General features: G+C 56.9%; 1 protein-coding gene across 2 annotated transcripts in view; it reads left to right on the top strand.

Annotated features, from left to right (window-relative positions):
* Window positions 1-2,827: 2,827 nt before the first annotated feature.
* Window positions 2,828-24,636, top strand: part of ALPK3 (alpha kinase 3) — a 36,304-nt gene continuing 14,495 nt past the window's right edge. Inside the window, exons 1-5 of one of the 2 annotated variants that reach the window (XM_037053544.1) lie at window positions 2,828-3,034; window positions 6,699-6,737; window positions 9,964-10,085; window positions 20,230-20,347; window positions 20,914-22,132. In XM_037053544.1, the coding sequence (XP_036909439.1) occupies window positions 2,892-3,034; window positions 6,699-6,737; window positions 9,964-10,085; window positions 20,230-20,347; window positions 20,914-22,132 (1,641 nt within the window). In that variant the 5' untranslated portion in view covers window positions 2,828-2,891. The remainder of the gene's footprint in view (window positions 3,035-6,698; window positions 6,738-9,963; window positions 10,086-20,229; window positions 20,348-20,913; window positions 22,133-24,636) is intronic. The other variant, XM_037053545.1, reaches the window with a different exon arrangement.

Raw genomic sequence — 24,636 nt, 5'->3', positions numbered from 1 at the left:
AAGTACAGGATTTCTGTGGGGGCCCTATTTAAAATTACTTTTTCCCTATTGGTAAAGATATAGAATTGTTAGAGAAAAAAAAATTTTTTTAAATGCCTATTTATAATCCTGTCTTATCTTTGCGGTTCATTTCTGCGTATCACTGTTCCATCCTTGATCAATTTATAGCTTACATTTATGTATGGTATGACGGTGGTTAACACTGAACATGTGTAGATGACAGACATTCTTCTCACATTCATTCTCTTAGTTTGCCTCATAATAAGCCTATGAGACAGATACTATTATTACTCCTTCGCAGATTCAGAGGGGTTGAGTCATTTCCCTAATGCCGTAGAGTGAGTGAGGGGCAGAGCAGGGGTTCACTCCTGCGTGAAGGAGTTCCATTCGCAGCCCCGCCCCGGGGTTTTGTGCCCTGTACCTTCCTACTTGACATCGTGTCTTGGACATTTTTGTGTTTCTCCACAGTCTTCTAATCATCATTTTCAATCATTGTAATCATCTCCAAACCAGCATAATTTACGTTTCCGTTTACATGGGAATGGCCCACTTCGCCACTGCAGGGAATGGTGCAGAGCTTTTTTTTTTTTTTTAAGATTTTATTTATTTATTTTTAGAGAGAGGGGAAGGGAGGGAGGGAGGAAGAGAAACACCAGTGTGTGGTTGCCTCTCACACGTCCCCTACTGGGCACCTGGCCCGCAAGCCAGGCATGTGCCCTGACTGGGAATCGAACCAGCAACCCTTTGGTTTGCAGGCCAGCACTCAATCCACTGAGCTACACCAGCCAGGAAGAGAGCATAGAGCTTTTCACTTCTGCAGACATGTTTCATTGGTATTGATCCCTGTTTCTCCTGACCGAACTCACTGGCAGTGTGATCGAATGACGAAATCAGACATGAGGTTCCAGTCTGGGCTCTGTAACTAAGTCACTTGATCTCTCTTGGCCCTGGTCCTTGTATCTGTCAAGGGCGGGGGGGGGGGCACATAAATCTCTGGGGATCTTGAGCCTGGCTAGATTTTATCTTACAGTTCTTGTGTATGTTTACGTCAAAATAGGGGACACCTTGTCAAAGGCAAGAACTCTTACTGAACTTCCTTTTTTTTATTTATCTTATTTATGTATTGGCTTCGAGATATCAAAAAAATGGAAAAGACCCCTCCTACTCTGCCCCTTCTCCCCAAGCCGGTATCCCTTTTATTTGCATTTATTTATATTTCCATTTGCATGAGATTGATGCTTTTTCAGATAGAGCTCTGGCTCTTCTCACGAGCGCCTATTTCTTTGGGCTTTTGTCAAGCCTTTTCCAAGTTTGAACTCTGTTTACTTCATGATTCCTGAACATCTTCCAATGCTTCCGGGTCTGTCTTCGGCAGGGACCTAGGTCCCGATGCGTTCCTGAGCCAGCTCAGTGTGCCACGCAGCCCTTCACGGCGCTCTGTTTTTGGAAACACGTTATTATTTGCAAGTTTCGTTTTTAGTGAGTGGATACGAACAGATCAACAAATGTGGACTGCGTGGACGGGAGGAAGCAAACGGGAGGAAAGGCCACGATAAAGCCATTTCAGTCCGTTCTAACTGGGAAAAGCGCCCCCCCCCCATGCTAGAAAGCACCCGAGGGACGAGCTTGGGGGCGGGATCAGCAGCACCATCTCATCTGGTGTTGGGCATGTATTGTATCTATACAATAGAGTCTAAAAGCGGCTACATCTGAGACTTAATTCCATAGCCTTTGCTCTCTTCTCTCGGAAAATGGGGGGATCATTGACTTTGCCTTTAGTGTTTGAAGAGAAGGATGAAGATGCTCATTGTTTCCACCTGACTCTCGCCTCACTGTCAAGCTCCTCCGTTTCCAGGCCTCCCCCTTTGGGGACAGCCCAGAGCCCACTGCGTACACTTACTATTTTCCTCTGGGGTTTTCCAGTCTTTAGACCAATTTGCTCGGAGTTTTGCCTTAAGACTCGTGCATAGAGAGACAGGGCTGAACAGTTTGGGGATCTGAGGACGGTGGGTTCTGCCTTCTAGGCAGCTCTTTGCCTAGGAAGACTTCTTATTTCTACCCTAGACTGGTTCTGGGGAGGGCTTTGAATAAGATTTTTAAATGGGGACTGGGGAGGTGAGGGTCGGGAAAGGGTGGGAAAGTTGTGGAGAGACAGCTTGGCCCCTTGTCTCAGAAACTGGCAAACGATGGTTTTTTGGGCTCCAGGGCTCAGCCTCCTTTCCCCTCGGGTGCTGGGAAGCGGAGGCTGAAGCGGTGAAAAGGAGGTTCAGTTATTCCAGAAGTGTTTGTGGAGCCCCCATCTGTCTCTGCTAGATAACGGAGGGCAGACACAAACCCGGACGACTTGTGGCCTCCCCGGCGACTGAGGTCACCCACAGGTGTGCGGGTTTTGTCCAAGCGCAGGGCCCACAGGCCCCGGCTAGTGGAGGGTCAGTCCGGGCTGCTGCCTGGCAGTGGGCCGTGGGCACTGCAAGCCATGTCCTGTCCCTCCTGGCTCTCCCAGGCCTTGGGTCTCACAGGGCCTCGCCTTGCACCCCCCACGCAGCTCCTGGGGACTTGGGCACCTTCTGCTTCACTAGGGCCCACAGCCTCGGCCTCCACATCTGCCAAGTGGCCTGGGAGCAGAGCAGGAAGGCGAGCACCGCCAGGGTGCTGAAGCAGCGCCCCCCGGCTAACAGGGCCGCCTGTTAGGCCCCTCAGGCAGGGCCCGGCGCCCCCCGCAGGCGTCTCAGGCCTCCGGCCCACAGGCCAGCGAGGGAGGGACAGCAGCAGGTGACAGCCGCCCGGGCTATAAATAGGGGCGCGAGTCAGCTGCAGGCGGGAGCGGCGCACAGGCAGGAGGGTGCGCGGGGCCAGGGCCGAGCTGCTGGCAAGGTGGGCTGGGTGGCAGCATGGGCTCAAGGAGGGTCCCCAGCGGAACCTGGGGTGCGGGGGGACGGGTCGGGGCCCGGGGCTCCCGCGAGGACGACGGGCCCGTGTGGACCCCCAGCCCCACCAGCCGCAGCTACCTGCTCAACGTGAGGCCGGAGACCAGGTGAGTGGCACCCTGGGGGTCGGCGGGGGCTGGAGAACCGGGCCGCAGCCAGGCCTGGGGCGGGGTGGGGCACCCTCCCAGCCCAGCCTGCGGAGGCCCGCCCTGGCCTTCACGTCCTTTCCAGTCCCTCGCAGTCCCTCACAGTCCCTCACGGCTTGTGGGCCTCAGGCCTTGGGCTACTCGAGGTTGCCCAAGAGGAGAAGGGGCCTCCATGGGGGCGATTCCAGAGGGGCCAGAAGGGTTCCTTATCGCTCCCGCCGCGCCCCGGGGCCAGGGCCCCTCGGCTGCCTGCGCTGGCTACTCTCGGGCCTCGGATGCCACAGCGAGCGATAAGGAAGCCAGAGAGCCTGAAATTCCTCCGGGCTGGAAGGGAGGGGAGAGCTACGCCAGGTGGGGGGCAACGGGGGACAGGGAGCCTGGGGGGCGCAGGGGGAGTGGGGGCTCCTAGCTGGGGCAGGGGTCACCGGGAGGAACCGAACCTATTCCAGGGAGGTTCTGCTGGGCCCAGGACTCTGGTCTCCCTGGGATCTTTGTGGCGGCGGGTTGGGGGAAGGGGAGACAGGGTGGGATGGGGTGCTGGCTGGCCCTGTCTGAAGATTCCCAGTGTGTGGCTCTCAGAGAGCCAATCGCCCTGCCCAGTTTGCTGGGGGCGGGGCGGGGGGGGGGGCAGGCTGCCAAGGGAGGGGCTGAACTGAGGTGCCCTTTCCTCCTTCCTCCAAGAGTTCCAGAGCCGTGGGGGCTTTGTTTGGGGGCCTGGGTTGTCCCCAATATAGAGGCGCACAGATAGGGAGCAGAGAAGCAGACGGGCACTCAGAGCCACGCAGACGCACGGGGACACGCGCGTTGCCACGGAGACGGGCACTTCCTGACCCCTCCGGGCAGCTCGTTCCCCCTCCAGCCCCCCAGCATATTTTCCAAAGGAAACTGTGACGGTCGGCTACCGGGATAGTGGCCGTGTCACAGCCCCAGAACTTGGCTTGTCGTAGAGCAGAAAACAGCCACTTGGAGAGGCTGTCTGGACGCCTCTTGTCCTCGGTCCCTGAAACAGCCCAAAAATAGGCAGCAAGGACATTTAGGAAAAGTCCCAGGCACTTCCTCGTGAATTGGCTGAGTTCTGTTGACCTTGGAGTCGGAAAAGTTCAAATGTAACCGGAACCTGTTTCTGCATAAAACTCGTCAAATGGTGTCACGTGTCTTGGGCAGGACTGAGGGCTTGTGTTAATGACTGAGTCAGACTGGACAAGGCCCCTGGCTGCCAGGAAAGAATGCCCCTTGCTCCCAGCTCCCGGCTCTATGAAAACAACAACAACAACAACAACAACAAAACAAGATTTGGCCATTTATTCCATCCAGTCCGTGGTGGAGCTGACTGCCTGGTAGGGGGAAACCCCACACTTGTCTCAAACTTATCACAGGGACTTACCTGAGTGTTGCCTCCCCTGTCTGGCCGTTGTCACTAGCAGTGGGACACATAGGAGAGAGAAGCAGGGCCTTTCTTGGAGGCAGCAGCGATGGAGGGAGGAAGGCAGGGGGGCTTTGAAACCAGGCCCAATGGGGAGGGCCAGGGCTCCAGGCTGTTCAGGAAAAGCCCGGACACTGGACACCGTTCTCTCTCCAGCCCCCCGGCTGTACAGGAGTCACGGCCCAGGTCCAGTGCCTTGCACACTTGCAGGTGGAAGCTGCGGACCTGTCGTTTTCCTCTCTGAGTCAGCTGATTCTCTCCCTCTACTTCCCAGGGAAGAAATCCAGACCCCACAGAGGAGAAATCTCTGGATTCTGAGGAGAAAGGCAGAGGAAGTTCATGGTCAGGAAAGGATGCAGTGGGCCAGTGCCTTGGAACCGCGGGAGGTGCCTCCCATGCTGCCTCGGAGGATTTTTAAAGCTCTGAGCAAAGGCAGCTGCATTCTTGCTTTTTTCTTTTTCAGGGCAGCCGTTCTTTGGGGGTGGGGAGGCGGGGCGGGGCGGGGGAGGCAGCGGGACCCTTGCTGTTTGGAAGATGCATTTCCTCCCCTCACTCCTCTTCGCTCTTTCCGTCTCTTCATTCTGCCCCCGAAACAGTGGTCGAAGGCCCACCCTACACCTGGCACGGTGCTGGGGGCTGTCGAGGCTGCAAAAAGAGCTGGATTCGAAGGCCGGGTGGGTCGGGATTCATGTGAGCAGAAGGAAAGAGGAAGGGCTTTCCAAGCAGGGAGGGCTCAGAGGCTAGGGGCAGACGTGTCGTGCCAGTTAGGGACACGCCTGGCTGCGGTTCCATGTTGGGAAGCAGAGAGCCATGGTTCTAGTGGGAGTGAGAACAGGTCGAGGGCCTTACGTGCCCCGTGAAGGAGTAGAAGCTCAGTATCATATGTGGTGGTGGGGGAACTAGAGCATTTTTTTCCAGAGGAGGGGTGTGCTATGAGGGGTGAAGGAGAAGGGGGTTGAGATGGCCACCCGACGCGGAGCCACAGGGGTCCAGGTGAGAACACAACAGCAGGCGTAGAGAGAAAAGGAGAGAGAAGGACCCAGAAGTGTTCGTCAACTGCACCTGCAGGTTGGAGGGAGAGAGGGGTCCAGAACGGCAGGTTCAGAGCCTCGGAGTCGGGGTGAGTGTTGCTGGCGTCCACGCGGCCACTGGACCAGAAGCCATGATTTCAGCTAGAGGACAAAGTTTGGTCTTTCAGTTTGGAAGAGGTAGGCTGTCGGGGGCGCTGTCTCGTGGTTAGAGGTGGAGACCGTGAGTGCCATCGAGCTGGCTGGGCTGCTGACGGGGAAGGGACAGCTAGCCCCACGGTAGGGACGGCAGCAAGGAGTGGGCATGGACGGGGCGGCCCCTGCCGTCACCCGGAGAGCTGGGGGAGATGGTGGCCTGGATTCCACGGGAAGCAGTTGTGTTAGGAAGGTGGGAGAAGGGGTGAAACGTTGGTTCAGATCGAGTGGGCCGGATCTCCACTGAGGGGCAGCCCCGGGTGGGTCCTCTCACCCTGCGGTGGCCTACCCAGCCCCTAGCTAGTGTCCACTCTCAGCTGCCCCCGGGCAGGAGGGATGTTCGGGGCTCTAGGCTTTAACGGGCCTTGTGCTGGTCTGACCGAGCCGGGTGCCCCCCCAGCTCCTGCTGAAATAACTGCTTTGTGTTTTTCCTCCCTCTTCTCCGCTGCCCCAGCCGGTGTGCCTTGCGTGGCCTCTTTAACCGAACTTTAACACATTAATGGGTGTTCTCCAAGCCACCTGTCTCCTTCCCGGCTTCTTCTCCAGGAATGGGGGCTCCCTGCCCCCCAAAAGGCTGAGCGTCGAAGCAGGAGCCGCCTGCAGGCTGGCGTGCTACAGGCTCAGGAACCGTGCCAGGCAGCTCTGTGCCCCGCTCTCAGGGGCAGTGACTGAACTGCCCAGGACACATGGGTCTCAAAGTGCAGCCCCCACGAGCCTCCCCTCTGCCTAACGGTTTCCCTGGGCTCTGCTGCGTTTAACAAACTCTCCGTCTCGGACAGACGGGCGTGCAGTGGGGAGGCCACTTGCTAACCGGAGCAGGCCAGCTAGGACAGCTGGTCCCTTTTAATAGAAAGGCCTCTGGGCCCCAGACGATGGCCGGTTAATACTGTACAGACCATTGTTGATTTCGCCGCCGCCGCCTCCTCCTCCTCCTCCTTGCTTTTTTGGCCTAATGATTCCATTTGCTGTTTTTGCTTAGCTTATCCAGCAGCCGGCTGTCTCACCCCAGCTCTGGAAGGTAAATGCATATTGCATTACATTTCTCTGACTGTTTTCTCTCGGGCATGGACGCCGAGGGGCCTTTGGGTGACTGCTTGTGCCCTAACCAGGCTGCATGGGGTGAGGGGCGGGCGGGAGGGCGGGTGGCGGAGGGGGTGAGAGGCACTCACGTGAGCATGGGTCTCACAGGGGCCACGTTTGATGCTTGCATGGGCCACTTGAAAGGGGTGCGGGGGCCCAGAAATCGGCAAGGGCCCTGAGACGCCTGCACCAGGTCTCTGGGAGCGGCACAGTGGGACCAGACCAGGAGACCCACTTCGGTATCCTAGGTCTTCGTGGTTCTTGTCACCACATATCTGGGGCTGACACCTTACCGCCTGTCTTCTAATCAGGACTCTGGCCTTAACTTTTTTTCTTCAGTCCCTTGTGCTCTCCGACCACCTCGCACTCTGAATTCCCCTTTCCTCCGACTCCTCTCCAGCCCTGCAGACTGCGAGCTCTGTGAGGTCCGGGCACAGACACTGCATTGCTGTCTTCCTGCAAGAGCTTGTTCTCTGAACCCACCGCAGAGCCGCGGCAGGGCCTGCGCAGGCCACAGATGGGGTTTGCCCAGGGAAGGACCGTTGTCCTCTTGCTTCCCACGCTGGGGACAGCTCTCTGTCGCTGGCTGAACTGACCGTTACAGTCCAAGTCGGGGGTGGTTCCTGTTTGGTCCTCATCTCAGACTGGTAGATTCGGGGAGCGTTGGCTGCAGTTTCTTTACGCAGAGAACGATTTCTAAGTAGCTAACCGGTTTCAGCAGCTGGTGATGTCTGCACAGTGAGGAGCCCCTGCCACGTAGGTTTCCTGTGATGGGGAGAAGGGTGAGGAACCTGGGTGCAGAGGGGAGAAAGTCTATTGCAACGAGTTCAGAGCAGAACGCAGCCGGCGCTGAAAGAGATGATCTTGGAAGTTCCTTGAAAGCAAGGCGAAATAACCAACCCGCAGGGCAAGTCTGGGTTCGTTCGAACATCACGTAAACCGATGACCCTGGTGTTCTCTGGCGAATACATGACCGGGCTGTGATCGCCTCGTGTGGTCACAGCGTAGGAAGGACTTGGAGGTGTCGGGCTGGGAAGAGACCATTTGCAGGTGTGTGGACTTCCTGGCTTTCCTGGGGGCTGGAAGCGAGCAGCACACCTACCCCGCCCCATGTCCCCGTGGTCTGGAGGATGGGGACAGGAAGCATGTGACACTCAGTGGAACATAACAGTGTATGCAGCTACTGTCTCCGGGCAGGCACCCCAGGCCCACTCCTCCCGGAGGGCTCCCATTCAGGCCTGCCTTTCGGTTACTATGTTTTTCCAATGTGAACTCTCTTGCCTGATACGGCTTGGGATGCAATGTGAGAAGCATTCTCTCCCATGCAAAACGGGCGATGCGATCAATCGGCCACCTAGCCCGGGCGCTCGTCCCTGCAAATCGCCTCGAAAACCTGATTTCCCTGTTTTCCCCTTCACCCAGTAGTGGAAATTATCTTCTTAGACTTGCTCAAGCAGCTTAATCCCTGAGAGCCTAAGCTGAATATTAGATCCAGGCTCATGTTCGTGAGGAAGGTAGGATTCCTGCTAAGCACGGAGGAGGTCGTAATTAGGAATGTCTCGGATTAGTTGCAAAGTCATAGAAGTGTGATTGCTTTTGGCGTGGCCGTCTGCTCTGGAAGCGGTGGGTTGGGCGTGAGTATTCCCTGAAGTCAGGGGTTGCTGTCGGTGTGAGAGCAGCAAGGGATGTTTTCGGAGGTTATATTTCCTGAGTGCCAGGGGTGGACGGTCCGGTCCTGAAGGCCCCTCTGTTTCTGAGTGGATTAAAGGGAAAGGAAAGGATGTGTGCGGACAGATGGGCTGTGGGTGCAGGTGTCTCGGGGAGCGTCCGGGAAGTCTAACTGCACCCCTCACTCCAATGTTCGGTCATGGGAGAGGCCAGGGCCCCCGGTCTAGGTCAGGTGGTCTTTGCCCTCCTCGAAGGCACAGACGTCGGCATTCCCACTCAGAAGCCACGGCCACACCCTTCTCAGCCCAGAATGACATGCATGGCAAATGACAAGTTGAATTGGAAGGTGTAGAGCTACAGTTTCTGTCTGTCCATCCCACAGACTCCCAGTCTGCCCACTCCTGGTGAGGAGGTCGTGGGGAGACACCCAGGGCCTGGGGGTGACCGCCCCCTCCTCCGGGGCACAGAGAAAGGCAGCTTTGAGTGACTTGTCTTTCTCGTCGCAGTGGCCCCTCCTGCTCACGACGGGGCGTGTGGATTGGGAGAGGGGAGGGCGGGGCACGGCTTCTGCACCGAACAACCTGGCTGTGTGGTCACGCTTCACGCCTGGGGACGCACCGAGTCTCTGCTGGCCCACGAGGAGGTTTGGCACGGCGCTGCGCTTCCCGTGCCCAGGAAGGAGAGGACTGTACATGCTGGGCAGTGTCGATGTGCCTGTGCTGGGCTCAGTGTGCCTGCAAATGCCTCTGAATTCCAGGAGGTGGACCGTCCCAGGGAACTAGGCGTCCCCTTTGTAGTTTGGCAGTCCTGCCAGCCATGTGTCCCCTGCAGCATGTGGTCTCTGGGGGCGGAGCAGGGGGCCGTGGCTGGCTGTCCACAGCAGAGCCCCTTCTAGGGTCAGAATTCATGTGAGTCTTTCTTTTCTAATACCCCTGGGCACTGGAGTCTGGACGCCTGGCACTGGCTGACTTATTCTCTGTCTGCTATGGGTCTGTGTTTACAAACGCAGGGTCTTTTCTGTTCCCGAGCCCAAGCTGTAGGATAGGCTCCCAGGCTCCTAGGACCTGTGCGTTCTTGAGGGTCTTCCCCTCTTTGGCCCTCGTGGTGGCTCTGCTGTGGCAGGGGTCTTCCTCCCTGAGGCTGGGTCTCTCCACGCACGAGCTTCCCAGGTAGAAGGGGGAGGGGGAAGCAAGGCCCCTAATGAGAATGGGGTTGGGACGCCAGGCTGCCGTCTGGCACACTCAGTAGTCTGGCCGGTGGTCAGCAGCCTTCCTATTGTGATGGGTCTGGGTCCGGGTTCCATTCGGCACCTCGGTGCCTTGGCTGCCAATACCTGGCCGAGAGGCCTAGGCTTCCTTGAAGAAAGACTTGATTAGGTGCTGGCCATGGCCCCGGCATGACAGACGGACACGGTAAGACTGAAGCTGCCTTGGACGTGCCAGGCTCTGGTGAACGGCGGGGGGAGGCTGCTCTGAATAGTTCTCTGCCTTTCCTAGGAGCACCTTCTGCTCCATCATCGCTCAGCTAACAGAAGAGACCCAGCCACTGTTCGAGACCACGCTCAAGTCCCAGGCCGTGTCCGAGAACAGCGACGTCAGGTTCACCTGCGTCATCACAGGTAACTCGGCCGTCTCTCTGTTCCGTCCACAGAGCAGGGCCCGAGGGCGCCGTGGAGCCGGGGCGGGGAGGGGATGGGCTGTACACGCACACCGCCATCTTGGTTTTCTCTCCCTCCCTGTGTGGGCTGCGGCCCCCGTCTGCCTCCAGTTCTGGAGCCGGACGCACCACCCTGCTCCTCTTCCAAACCCGCCTTCAGTTAGGGACCCTCACCCGCAGGCACACGCACATGGCTGGTGACTCTGAGTCCCAAAACAAGGAGCCATTCAGCTGAAAGACATCTTTGAAGCCTTCTCCCCAGACCTCCCTGTTTTATGAGTTGAGTCGTCTGAGGCGTGGGAGTCTCAGGCCTGGAGACAGTGATGGACAGTGATTCTGACGGCAGGCCCTGGAGACCGACCACCTGGCTGGGAGTGCTGGCCTGTCCCCCTTTCTGTTACGTGGCACGGAGTAGGTCAAATAACCTCTCAGAGCCTCATCTGCACAGTAGGGATGATCGTAGCATGAACTTCAGAGGTGTATTGTGAAAATGAGTGCACTTTAGCCACACAGCATTTGGAATAGTACCTGGCGCGCAGTGAGGACCATGTGAGTGTTAGACAATAAGCCTGTATCATTTGCATTTCACGGAGCTCTGTGGCAGGGTTTGGAGCAGCGGGTTGGTAGACGATGAAGCAGAGTGATGCTCCTTGGAAGGGGTGGGTAGAGGGTTGGAAAGCAGGACCCAGGCATTGCCCCTCCCCCAGGCTTCCCCACAGACTCCCCCACTGCACCATCCCGACCCACTTCAGGTCGTGCAGGGCCCACCCATGAACGCCTGCCCCTGCCAGCTGTGTAGCCAGCCGTTCAAGGGCTCCGGGTCAAGGTTGCCTCCATAAGCGCATGTATTGTATCAAGGGCATTGGGAGTTTCCAGCTGTGGCACGCCCTGATTCTGGGGGACTTGTCTGCCTCAGCCAGCCAAACCACCTCCCTGGGACTGGGTTCCCCTGGGTGGGTCTCACCTGTAACCCAGGATGCTCTGGGCTCCAGTCTGGGAACCCTGTCCCTTCCAGGAGGTAGAGAGAGGTGCCGGTATCTCTTCCCTTTGTGCAGCATAACACATTTTGCAACGTCCATCTTGTTTCCGTCATCGCTGAAATTTTACACAACCCCGCGAAGGGCTACGATTTGTTGGATTTTACAGAGAAGGGCGCTGGAATAGTTCCCACCCAGCTTGGGCAGAGGAGAGACCGCTTTGGCTGCACCGCCTCAGATGCTGCCTGCACACGCCCGCGTCCCCTGCCTTCCCGCGGTGGCGCGGGCGGTTAGGTGTGGCCGCAGCACAGCTCCGTGCTTTCGCAGGTGCTGTTTTCCCCCCATAGAGAGCCCTTCATCGTTTATTTTACCAAAATAAAACTAACACGTGCACATCATTTAACACTCCAGGTTATACGAAAAGGTGTATATCAAAATACAGCACTTCACCCTTTCCTAGAAGTGGCTGTTTTCGACTTTGAGCTGCTGCTTCTGGTGTGTGTACATTTCTATATTACTGAGTGATGTGTGAATGCTGCTAACTTTTCCTTCTTCTTCTTCTTTTTTTTAAAATATCTTTACCTGAGGATATGTCCATTGATTATTAGGGAGAAAGAGAGACAGACAAGACAGACAGACAGAGAGACAGACATTGATGTGAGAGAGAAACATCAGTCAATTGACCCCCATACACTGTCTGACCAGGGATTGAACCTGTGACCTTTGAATGTATGGGACAATGCTCTAACTGACTGAGTCACACTGGCCAGGGCAATACTGCTAGCTTTTGAGTTTTCAAGTTTAGATGGTATCCAGTCTTGTTTTTATGGCAGGTAAAGAATTATCATAATTTTCTCTGCTGCCCATATTTGTTTTCCCCACATAGTGATATCATAATTTTTGCTCAAATCAATATTTGCTGTGTGCCTTATTATACCTGTGAAATATTATTTATAATTGACATTGTAGTATACCATGATTGTATTTCTTCTGTTTTCCCCAAAGGTAATACTCTATAGAAAGTACTAACTACTTTAGTACTAACTAGTTTTTCATTTAATTAGTTCTTGGGATCTATTGCTGATTTTTCTTATACCCTCCAATTGCTTTTTAATACCATTTTTTGCTAGGTCATCGCCATTGGTACTCTGTCAGTTACCTCCTTGGAGACATTCCTCTTGCAGATTTCTAGTCTCTTGGCTGAGCCGGCGGCCCGTGAGGCCTGATCCACAGCTGTCCTCCTGGGTCTCACCTCTGGGTTGATTCTGTTTCCTGGACCTCAGGTCTTCCCTTTTCTTGGTTTACTGCACCGCTTTATTGAACAGTAATTTCGGCAGAGCTGGAGGGAGGTGCAGCAGCAACGGGCCTTGTGATGCTCAGCCTGTCTCTTCTGAGTCATTCTGTTCCAATGTAACTTAGTTGCTCTGTGTCCAGTGCGCACTTGTCATCCTAGGATGTCCCTTCACCGTCGTCTGGTGAATTCCCTTAATGTCTCTCTTGTAATCAATTTTCTGTGTTTAGTATTCCACATTTCTCTGTTTCTTGATTTGCATCTTTGCTTGGTAGTTTCCTAAGAAGAGTATACGAGAAGTAGATGTTAGACAACTCGTGTCTGAAGCTGTTGTTTTCCCTGTTTCGCTCGTGATAGTTTGGCTGGGTATAGAAGTTGAAGTTGATATTAATTTTCCCTCAGAATTTTTGAAGAGATGCCTTCTTGCTCCTAATGTCACTGTTTGGAGCAGTAAGTAGGAGCTCCGAACAGTTTGGTTTGGAACCAAACATGCTCGGTTCCAAATTCTTTGCGTGAGACCATTTCCCCCATCTCGGGTAGCCTGTAAGGAGCTCTGCTATTTCGTAATGGCGTGTCCTGATACGTGTCTCTCTTCACCCTGGGATGTGCTTGGGCACTTTCAATCTGGAAACCGAATGCCTTCAGTTCTGGGAAATTTGAGATTATTTTGATGTTGGTTTGTCCTCCCGTCTTCTCTGTTCTTTCTGGAACTCCTGCCAGTGTGGGCATCTGCTCCCAAGGACTTACCATCTTACTTTCTGATCCTTTCCTCCCCTTTCATCTTTTTGTCTTTCTGTTCTGCTTTCTGGGACATTTCCTCACTGTTATCTTTCAAGTCTTCTAACTTCTAACTTCTAAGGGCTCTATTTAAATCCTTTCCTACAGTATCCTGTTCTTTTTCACAATGTGGTATCTCCTGTTTACTCTCTGAGACGAGTAATGATAATTTTTTTTAAGATTTTATTTATTCATCTTTAGAGAGGAAGGGAAGGAGAGAGGGAGAGAAATATCAATGTATGGTTGCCTCTTGTGTGTCCTGCGCTGGGAACTGGCCTGTAGCTTAGGCACGTGCCCTGACTGGGAATCGAACCGCGATCGTGTGGTTCGCAGGCCCGCACTCAATCCACTGCGCTACACCAGCCAGGGTAGGTAATGATCATTTTCTAAAAAGTTTCCTTCTCTCCGGTAACCCGCGTTTTTTACCATTGACCTTTTTCTGTTTATTTTTGGTCCATAATCTTCTATGAACAAATTTTCCTCAGAGATCCAGGAAATGGCTGACAGACAATGACTAAAAAGCTGATTGGAAGTTCTAAGCAAGTCGGAGGGGCCTGGCTACTGGGGTCTTCCCCGCAGGGTGATCTGGGGGGCGCCGTGGAGAAGGGGTGCCTGTGTTTCTGCACTCCCTTCCTCTCAGACCTCACGACCCCCTAGCGGACATCCCCCCAGCAGCTTGTCTGGAGGGTGAAGGCTTTGTGGGAAATACACAGATTAAAGGGTTGAGTGGGCTTTCTGCACACAACACTTACTGTCTGTGTATGGTTATTACATTTTTCTGTGTTCTATAGAATAGGCGTGCCCTCATCTGGCTTACCCTCAGGGCGGAGTTTTATCTTTCTGGTTATAAACCTCACCTTTGGCTGTGGCGGGGAAGAAGTTGTCACCCAGTGGTGCCAAGCGGGTGAGGGCACCCAGAGACCTGGTTGGTTTTTAAGCACCTTTTCACCTTTTTCCTCCTCCTTCACCCCCCGTCCCAGACACCCCTGGTGGGCAGTTTTTACACCTTTTGGGGGGTTTCTGGTGCTGGAAGCGGGGTTCTCAGTTCTCCTCACTGCCGGCATAGGTCCAGACGGTGAGGCTGTCTTGGGTCTGCCCGGGAGTTTGTCCTTGTCCGTCTCTCACTATCGTTTCCGCTGTCGCTCTCCTTGCCTGTTCTCCTCTTACTTGTGGTTTTACCTTTAAGGGAAAAACCTCATTGGGGTAGTCTTAGTGGTTGGAGGGAGAGCGTGAAAGCAGAGGGTCTCCTTATTTGGCCTTTGTACGCCCTAGACGCCCACTCCTCCTTTGCCGGGCAGATTCCTTCTCATCTCGCAAGTCCCCTTCTCATCTCGCAAGTCCCCTTCTCATCTCTCAAGTCCCAGCTCAGAGGGCTCGCCCTCCAGGGGGTCCTGCTCAGTGTCTGCGTGGGGAGCGCTTGCCCTCTAAGCCGCGGCACAGTGCGTTTGCACGGCTCTCCCTCTCCACGGAGACTGTGACCTCAGAGCACACTCCTGACACCTGGCACTCTCGGGAGCCGGCAGGAAGAAGGTGCTCCATACACGTTCGCCAAGTGGCCGAGCTTCGACCAAACCCCGCATCTCTTCCACTTCCCACGCTGCTTGTGCATTCCAGCGGCAGCTTCAGTGCCGTGGCGGCAGCACCTGCTGTGGGGGTCTCGGGCCACTTGAGAGGTGCAGGCTCAGGACAGCTCCCCCTTTGTCCCCTGGTGTCCTCTGCCCTTTGTAGCCACGAACTCTGAGAGGTACTCACAGAACCTGACGTGAGTCTGAGTTACAGAATCTTGGGGCGTTTTATCAAATACTCCAATGTCATCATGGCGGTGAGTGTTTCCATTTCAAGCCCCGACCGACCCAAAGGAGCAAACCTTTCTCCCCCCAGTTGCTCGGGTCTCATGCGGACTCGGGTCTTAGCAGACCCCCTGCTGAGATCTACAGCCCGACCCCCGGGGCTGTTGGGTCGTCGCCGGGGCCCCAGCTCTCTCCGACTGACCGCCACATCCTTGTCCCTTGTTCTGGCTAACTCCCTCTCCCCCTCCTCATCTCCACACATATAAAAAAATAACCCTCAGGCTACCTGAGTTTTTTTCCTGAGCGGATCAGGAAAGAGTCGTCTGGGGCCACCGTAGCACCCTGTAAATAAGCCATTTCCAAGTAGGGAGGAGAAAAGAGAAAATGCGGACTGGTTAGGAGAGGGGGGAGGCTGGGAGGGTGATGCAGAATGATCAGAGAACACAGGAAACCAGGTTGGGAACCGGCTCTCCACAGGGCAAGGCAGGAGAGGCTGCAGGGGCGATAAACGGTGGTGGAAGCGGACTGAACTTGGGGTGGGGAACGCACAGCGCAGCACACAGATGATAGGCCACGGAACTGTGCACCCGAGACTTCTGTCACTTTATTAACCAATGGCACCCTGGTCAATTCAATGACAAATTAAAAAAAAATAAGAATAAGAAAAAGTAACTGGCTCTCCATAGACTGGAAAGGTGGGTGGTGGATGGATGGGCAGGCGAGACTGGGCTGGGGCGGAGACGGGCAGGGCAGTCTCCGGCCCGTCTCCATGGAGACAGCAGCCACACTGGCCTCTCTCCCTCCCACCCTGGCAGCAGCGTTTCTTAACCTGGGCTGCTGTGGTGAGTCGGCCCCACCAGCGCCCTGCCAGGAGTAGGGGACGCCTTCCCGGTGGGTCCGAACCCAGTCCAGGCGAGGGAGAGGGTCTGGGCTGGTTCCCTGCCGGTTCCACGCTGGCTGAGCGGAGAGGGGTCCCTTTGGGGGCTCAGAGAGGAGGAGTCCGACCCTGCAGTTCTTCCGTCTCAGAGTGGACACGTGGAGGGTAGTGGCCCTTGATGGGCCTTTTGGCTCCTGTTTCTTCAAGCCAGAGGGCTGCCGTCCTGGAGGCAGCCTGTCGCTGTTCAGCGGGGAGGCCTCCTTCCCTCTCCCTCTTCATCACCGCTGCAGGCTCTGCGTTGGGGTGTGTGAGTGTGTGTGTGTGTGTGTGTGTGTGTGCGCACACATATATTGGGGCAGGGGGAGGAGAAGTACCAGGAGCAGGCCAGATGGACAGACGGACTGAGCCTTTACACAGAACCAAGTTCCTGAGGGAGATTTCTCGAGACGTAAAGTCTAACTCAGGATGACTGGCTGAAAACACTTGGCGTGTTGGTCCCAGAATCCCCAGCAGAAAGGGCGTTAGAATTGGGAAGAGGAGACCGGGGCTGTGTCACGGGCGGCTGGGTGACCCTGGGTGCGTTCTTTAGTTCCTTGCATGAAATCAGGATTCAAACGCTGCCCCGTCTGTTTTATAGCAGAGAGGGATTTGAATTTTGGCTCTTCTCCTTACCAGCTGGATGACTGGGTAGAAGCCTTCATTTCACGGGCTTTGATTTCCTCCTCCTCAAACAGGGAGGTGTGAACATTCTTCGCAGGACTTTTGTGAGGATTAGATGACATACTGTGTGGAAAATGTGCGTCTCCGTGTCTGGCACATAGTAAGTCTTCAGTAAGTGTCAGCGCTTGATGTCCCAGCCTTGTCGCGAGGGCCAGAGGAGACTCTGTGTCCGAAAGCCCTTTGAACACTCCAGATTTCCGTTCATCGTGATTCTTCTTCCGTTGAATCCGAGCTTCTCCACACTGGGAAGGGTCGGGACGAGGCCGCACGTCTCCAAGTTGGGTTCCAGCCCCAGGCCCGCTGGCCGGGAAGCAGAGGGTGCAGGGGGATGGCAGGGAAAGGGCAGGCTGGAGCCTCCAGTGCCTCGGTGAGCTCCCCCAGCCAGGGCCGAGCGTGCGTGTGTGCACGCCTGCCTGTGGGTGCACACTGGGGTGAGCATGTGTGCCCAGCAGGGCATGATGGGTCTTTCCCACTTTTGTTGTTTTAGGCTACAGCCATATTATCCCAGGACAGGGCCGTATGCCTTCCCAAACAACGCTGGTTCCAAAACCCACGGCTGCCACGGAGCCCTAAGCGGCCAGGTCAGCCCCGGCTTTGGGAAGAGGTGCCAGTGGGTGGCATGGGGGCTGAGGCCCCGGCCCTGAGGCTGTGGGGTTCCCTCGGTGACCTCTCCCCAGCCCTGCCCCCTCGTTCCAGCCTGGCTAGACTCGGAGGCCCTGGAGGCTGAGGCCCCGCCGGGCAGGTCACGGGGCAGGAAGGCTCTGAGCTGGGCGGCGCGGGGATGAGATCATCCCACAGGATGGTGAGGACACCTGTGCTGGTCCTGGCCGCGCACGCAGTGATGTAAGCAGGGGCTTTAGCGCGAAGTGGAAACACGGGGTTCGCTTTACAGTCAGGGCTGCCCAGAGCTTGTCCCTGGCCGTCCTGGCCGCGGCCTTGACTTTCTCTCTCCCTGCTTCTGTACACAGTCCCCGCCCCCCGGGTGCCCTTTGTTCTCCACGGCCACGCACTGCCCCCGTGTTCCCCGGTCAGGCACACCCTTATGTCACCTCTGCTTTGTTTGTGTGCTCCTCCCCACCTTCCTCATGCTCCCACTCATCCCGCAGGTTCCATCAAGTCCCCACTGTGTGCCAGACACTGTCTTAGGGGGCGGGGCAGAGCCGTAAGGGAGGCCCAGTTCCCGCCCACATCCGTCGGGGTGGGGGAGGCAGCAAGGTCCTCTGCAGTGTGGGCGCTGAACCCCCACTCTCTGGCCCACCCTCCAGGGCCGGCTCAGAAGCCCCTCCCGCGGTGAAGCCTTCCCCGACTCCCCAGCCGGGGGTGCTTGCTCCCTTCCCTGCGCCCCGAGCACTCGGTGCGTTGCTTCATTCATTCATCTATAAATACTCAACGAGCGTGATTCCACACCAGGCGCTATTCTGGGGGCTGACGACACGGTCGTGAAGAGCGCAGATAAGTCATGCCGCTGGTATCTCCACGGGCAGCTGGCGAGGAGGGGCACGGGCCGACAGACCCGCGGTGTATAACGTGTCAGGTAGCCGTGCGTTCTGTGAAAATAAACATGGCATGAGGATTAAGAAGTGCAGGGAGGGAAGGCTTCTCGGAGGAGGTGATGCGAGGACAGACAGGGAGTTGCAGCGTGATGTTCACGCGGTGCGTGAGAGCCGAGCCCGCAGGGCCGCGTGGCTGGGGTGCAGTGAGCAAGGCAGAGAGGGGCGGGAGGCGAGGCCAGCGCACTAACGGGTCCCCTAGACCAGGAGGCCTTGATAAAATGGGGGCCTTTGCGGGGTTTGGAGCAGAGGAGCCCCTTGGCCTGCTTTGTTTAAAAAGGCTCCGTCTGGCCGCTGTGCTGGAAATGGGCTCCCAGGATGGGAACGGTGAGACCCGAGAGGAGGTTATTGCGGAAATGCAGACCCGTGGGAGCTGAAGGGCATAGACCAGACTGGCGGTGGGCATGGCAAAAAGTGACCCATTCTGGATATCTTTTCCGCAGGGAGGACCCTTGGGGTCAGCTGATGGGGGGGAGACATGAGAAGAGGAAGGGACGAGGGGTCACTCTTAAAGGAAAAGGACGGCGTTACTGTTTCCCTGAGCTGGGTGAGAGCCAGCCTGGGGGAGAGAGAACAAGGAGGCCCGTTCCGGCCACGTGGACTGCGGTACCTGTCAGACCTCCAAGCGGATGTCAAGTCCACAGTCAGAAACAAGAGCTGGGCGTTCGGGAGCAGGGTCAATGCGATCGATCGGGGCAGGGGTGGTAAGACCTAAGAATCAGCCGCCCTTGGAGGCACAGGTGCCCCCCACAGGAGCCGTTCTGGGGCAGTGGCGGGTGCAAAAGCCTCCTTGGAGGAGAGGAACTAAGACAAAGGAGCACAGACAAGTCTGTCTGAGTTTACCCTCTGAGAGAGAAAACAGAGAAACGGGCACAGGCACTAGAAGGGGGTTGGGGTAAAAGGGACAGCGGGTGGTGTGGCAGGCCTGTGTGCAGACAGCAATAGTGTGGCAGAGCAGAAGCTGGCCCATACAGGACAGAGCAGGGACAGCTGCTGGAGAGGCGTCCCGATGAGACAGGGAGAGGTGTGGTCCAGGGTGGGGGCTTCAGGGAGGCGTCCGGGCGGGTTATCCGCAGACAGCAGGGCAGGGGGAGCGGGTGCGTGCAGAGGCAGGTACGTCCCTCCCTGGTGTGGGGACCCGTCTTACCTATTTTTTTGCTGGACAATTGCTTGGCTGAGAGCGGCTGGCCAGCCCTCTCGCTCCGCAGTCAGCACACGCTGAATGGGTGTAACTGAGGGGACAGATGTTAGGGGTCTCAGATTCCCGATATACGTTGCAAATCAGTTGAAGTTAGCTGAATTCACCGGTAAGGCTAGACAGGCTTTTCACGGAACGGACAGGAGTGCGGCTGTGCCCAGGCAAGGAACGGAGCCAGGGTTCGGAAGGGCGCTGGGCCGGCTGTGGCTCTGAGTTCCTCTTCTACCCCGAACCCCGACCGTATTTTTTCTGTCTTCCCACAGACCAGCTTTGTCTGTCTCTCGGTCCATGTGGCAGAACGCGGCCGCGCCCCCTCCGGAGTTACATTTCCAGACCCGAGGGCGTCCTAATTCCCAATTCCTAGGTCAACGATTTGGATTAGCTGGCCGGGCGTCTGTCACTGGGCCCGTCAGTTTTATGGCCAGGGAGGCAGGGACCACGGGACTCTAACCCTCAGAATCTCTCCTTGTGGGTTGTGCTGGAAGTCCCCGGAGGGGAGGGCCTGGGGCGGCACTTCTGTCAGCCTCACGGCAGCAGGTGGGTGGGTGGGTGGGTGGGTGGGCGGGTGGGTGTTTTCACTGTGCCACCAACTACTAGCTCGGGTTCTGAGAATGAAAGGAGGGGGGCTCTTTCCAGGGGTGTTAGTTTTGGGGGACACCCCTGTGGCTAGAGCCGTCAGTACAGTTGAGGATGTCGAACAGGCCAATGAAGAGAGGGAAGTTGATCCTCCATATTTGCCTCCAGCTGCTGGGGGGGGCCGGGGGGGGGCGGCAGCTTTCATCTGAGTCTCTTCTCGGCCCTGCTCTCCTGGGGCAGGTGGGCTGGGCCGGCCTCCTCAGGCGGTCTTCAGGGAACCGCGGCACCCTGTTCTCTCCACTCTTCCAGGACTGGTCTCCCTGCAACCCAGTCTCCTGCTTCCTCCTTAGGGTACCCAGAGCCGGAGGTGACCTGGTACAAGGATGACACGGAGCTGGACCGCTACTGCGGCTTGCCAAAGTACGAGATCACGCACCAGGGCAACCGCCACACACTGCAGCTCTACCGGTAAGGGAGGCGGGGCCGCCCTCCCGAGGGTTCCGCGGCCCAGGCCTGCCCTGGGAAACGGAGTCCTCTGCGTGAAGGTGCCCAGGCAGACCCTAGGGGTGGAGGTGGGGCTCTGCTGCTGAGTGCAACCCCCTGGTGGTGGACCGTGTCTGCCTGCTTGTGTCTGGGGTCTCCTGAGGCCAGGGTGGGAGAATCTGCGACAGCCAGAGAGCCGAGTGCAACCAGGGGAGGTCCAGACCCACAGAGACATTTTCCGTGAGGTCAGCTGCCAAAAAAAGCTCCCGTGTCATCCTCCCCAAGGGGCCGTGTGGGTCACCTGCTTCTGAAGGGAACTCTCTTGTGCCCAAGTCTAATCCCCTCTGGGACAGCAAGATCGGGTCAGCTCCCACCCCCTTGCTGGCCTCAGTTTCCCCAAGTGTAATAATGGAGAGTGTGGGGTGCAGTACTGTCTGAGCAGGGCGGGGCCTGGTGGGACCTGTCAGGACCCCGGGCAGCCCGCTCAACTCCGACAGGCTCTGGCTGCGGGGAGTGGGGGAAGGGTTGGCATCGAACGCTTCTGCCTCCAGGTGTCAAGAAGAAGACGCTGCCATCTACCAGGCCTCTGCCCGGAACACCAAGGGCATCGTGTCCTGCTCGGGGGTCCTCGAGGTGGGCACCATGACCGAGTACAAGATCCACCAGCGCTGGTTCGCCAGGCTGAAGTGCAAGGCGGCGGCCAAGATGCGCGAGATCGAGCAGAGCTGGAAACAAGGGAAGGAGGCAGCGGGAGAGGCCGACACCCTGCGCAAGCTCAGCCCCGACCGCTTCCAACGAAAGCGGCGGCTGAGCGGGGCCGGGGGGCCGGTCCCCTCGGCCCCCGCCAGGGAGGCTGAGGGCAGGGCCTCAGCAGCTTGGCAGGACAGGGAGACGGAGCCTGGTCAGCACCCAGGTCTGGGCCTGATCGACAGTTTTGCCCCGGGAGAGGCGACCACCAATGGAGATGCTGCCCCTGAAAATGGGGAGGACAGGGGTCACGGCCTATTGACCTACATCTGTGAGGCCATGGAGCTGGGACCTCAGAGAGCCCCCCAGAAGGAGTCGGGGGCCAAGAAGAAAAAGAAAGCGGAGGAACCCAGGCCTGGCCTGCAGAAGCCAGAGTTAGAGAAGGCTGCTCGAGGCCACCTCTCTGAAAACTGTGTCCCCAGTCCAGACCAGCCTGACCCCCGAGGGACGGAGGGGCCAGTGGACGCAGAGCGAATCCAGACCTGGCCCAGAGACCGGGCGCCCGGGCCTTCGGGAACAGACAGAGCCAGGGAGCCAGCGTCCGCCGTGGGCTCCCCAGACCAGGCCCAGAAGGCCCCGGCCCCTGGCCCAGGTCCAGACGGGGAAGTGTACTTCTCCCTGAAGGACATGTATCTGGAAAGTACTGGAGCAGCCAGGCCTCAGGGGGGGGACGGTCACCAAGCACAGGGCAGTGGCAGGGCACCTGGGGTGACGCCCGCAGCCGAGGTGCCCGGCAAAGCGGAAGGTGAGGGGGGACCTGCTGCCCCCGGCCAGCACACGCCCTCGGCCCCTCAGCCAACCAGGCTTTTCAACAGGAAGAGATTTGCCCCCCCGAAGCCCAAAGGAGAACCCACCGCCAATGGTGAGCCCGGCTCTTCCCTGAGTCGAGCTCCCGAACCCAGAGCCCAGGGCTTGGGAAAGGCCCCACCTCAGGCTCCTGCTCAGGTGCCTACACCCCCTTCCCGGAGGAAACACGGTGCACGGGACAGCCCCCCGCAAGCCGGCCGCGGGACCCCAGGAGAGGTAAGTGTGGGTGCTGGGTGCCTGGGGGCTGCTCCGGGGGGAGGCTGACTTCATGGAAACTCTTGCTGCAGCAGCGCGGCAGCCAGCGAGCAGGGGGGTATTTATAGCAGGGGTGGGGTGGGAGGGAGCGCCAGCCTGGAGCAAGAACCACCGCCGGGGCGCTCGCCCAGCCCGTCTCCCAGTGCCAGGTGTGTGGGCAGTGCAGTCGCACCGTGACCCTCTCCCCTGACCATGTGGCAGTTCACAGCCAAGGGCCCACGCCCCAGAGGGAGGTGCAGGAGGACAGTGTCATTTGTAGGGGGAAAAGCCGGTGGATGGTTCTCTGGGAGCTTTCCCGAGGGCCGCCGTGTCGTGGGAGAGGCGGGAGCAGGAGTGTGCCGACGGGCTTATTAGAAGATTTAAAAATCATCCAACGCCCAGGAAATTCTGGTTGCACGTGGGTGTGTGCTGAGAGTTTGGAGTCAGGCGTGCCTGTGCGCACGTCTGACTACCCCTAACATCGTGTGACCTTGGGCAGGTCGTACGTCAGAGAAGTAGTAACAAGCTGCCTCACAGAGCTGAGGGGAGAAGCAGGGTGCGCGGCACAGGCCCCGGGGCTCCTTGACAGCTGGGGGAGCGGCCGTGGGTGCAGGCAGGCTGTGGCGGAGGCCAGAGGCGGACTGTTGTGGCTTGGAACAGGGGTGTCATTCCTGCGGGTCAGGCAGCCAACAGGGGAGATGGTGATGCTTTGTGTGCAGACAGGTTGGGAGTCTCCCCTCTTCAAAGGAGGAGGCGGGTGGGTGACGACCTAAAGGAGTTCGACGAGGGTGGACAGAGAAGGTAGACAGAAGGGAAGGGGTGTGTCCTGCTGGATCACCATTTCCAGGGTTCAGGGGGCAGAGGGCAGGTGGAAAAAAGAAGACAGTAGTATTTTTTTTATGAAGGGCAGAAATGAAGTGTTTCAAGAGTGGAGGTGGGTGGGTAAGAGAAATGGGACATGCCAATACTGAGAAATGATCGTCTGTTTATCTGAAATTCAGATGTAAGCAGGTGTCCTATATTTCTTTTTGCTAACCCTGGCAGCCCTGCGTGGAGACAGCATTTGGGCGGGAACTAAGCTAAGACTGTTTCTTGGAGGGAGCAGGAGCGGGGGGCCCCAGGAAACGGGAGGAGCCCCTGAAAGCCATGCCTCACAGGGCTCGGGCAGAGGACAGAGGGCTTCCTGGAACTGTGAGGGACTCACGTGAGGGACAGCCGGTTCCAGCACCTTGTGGAGGGCAATGGACCACAGCGAGGGGCCGCCTTTCCCACGGAGAGACGTTCCCTGGGGAAGGAGGGAGAGAGCAGTGTCCAGGGTGAACAGGGGGGAACGGTTTTACTTCAGTGGGTGCCAAGGTCAGTCTGTGTGGACAGTCGTTCAGAGGGCTTTCGAGCGGGGTGAAGCTCCAACCAGGTCTCTGGGTCTCGAGGCTTCAGCAGCTGGCGTGAGCCCTGGCGGCCCAATGGAGCCGCTGTGGGGCCCCGACAGCCTGCAGGCTGGGCGGCAGGGCCCCAGGGGAGCTCCTGTCGGGAGTGACCAGGCTGGCAGCCAGGGGCCAGCGTGCATCTGGCTTCCCCTCCTGCAGGGGTGTGCCACACCCCGGTAGCGTCCTGGCAGGGTCCCCCTTGCCTGTCAGAGGTGAGGGGAGAGGGTGCTGGCCGTGCCGGCCTGGGCGAGGCTGCCCGGAACGGTTCTTCTATTCCTGAAAAAGGGTGTGTGACTTTTAACAAATTTCCTCATACTTAAATAAACGGGAAGTGCACATGTGAAAAAAAATGTATTTCACGTCTGTGTATATTTTGAAGCTATAGGTTTTTGGTGGCTGAATTTGACTGGTTTTTCATATTCTCATAGTAACAAATCATTTTCTAAAATTAAAAAAATTACTTAAAAGTTTTTCATCCCATTACCGTTTATCCCTCTTATTATAACCCTCCCCCTCCCACTATCGCTGCCCTATTGTCTGTGCCCACGAGTCCTTTTTCCTTTTTGCTCGATCCCTCCACCCTCTAATCGCCCCCACCCCCACCCCGAGCTGTCAGCCTGCTCTCCTTCTACAGACTTCTACGAGTCTGTAGCTGTGTTGTGCTTGTTAGTGCAAGTTGTTCATTAGATTCCACCTGTAAGTGAGATCGTACGGTTTTATCTTTCTCTGACTGGCTCATTGCACTGAGCATAATGTGCTCCAGGTTCATCCACGCGGTTGCAAGGGGTAAAAGATTCTTCCTTTTCACGGCCGAGTAGTATTCTATTGTGTATATGTCCCATGGTTGTTTTATCCACTCATCTACTGATGGACACTCGGGCTGCTTCCGTATCTTGGAAATGATAAATAATGCTGCAGTGAACATAGGTGTGCTTATGTTCCCAAATCTTTTAAAAAAATACCTTGTTTTTGGATTACGAAGGAAACATGTGGCTATAAGAGAAAAATATGGTGTAAAGCCCTAAAAATTCAAAGGAGAAAATAAAAATTCACCTGCAA

Source organism: Sturnira hondurensis, unplaced genomic scaffold (genome assembly GCF_014824575.4).
Source record: "Sturnira hondurensis isolate 20B ecotype Veracruz unplaced genomic scaffold, ASM1482457v3 Scaffold0007865, whole genome shotgun sequence".
Classification (NCBI taxonomy): domain Eukaryota; kingdom Metazoa; phylum Chordata; class Mammalia; order Chiroptera; family Phyllostomidae; genus Sturnira; species Sturnira hondurensis.
The sequence above is the reverse complement of the archived record's forward strand: the minus strand, read 5'-3'. Positions and strand labels throughout refer to the sequence as shown.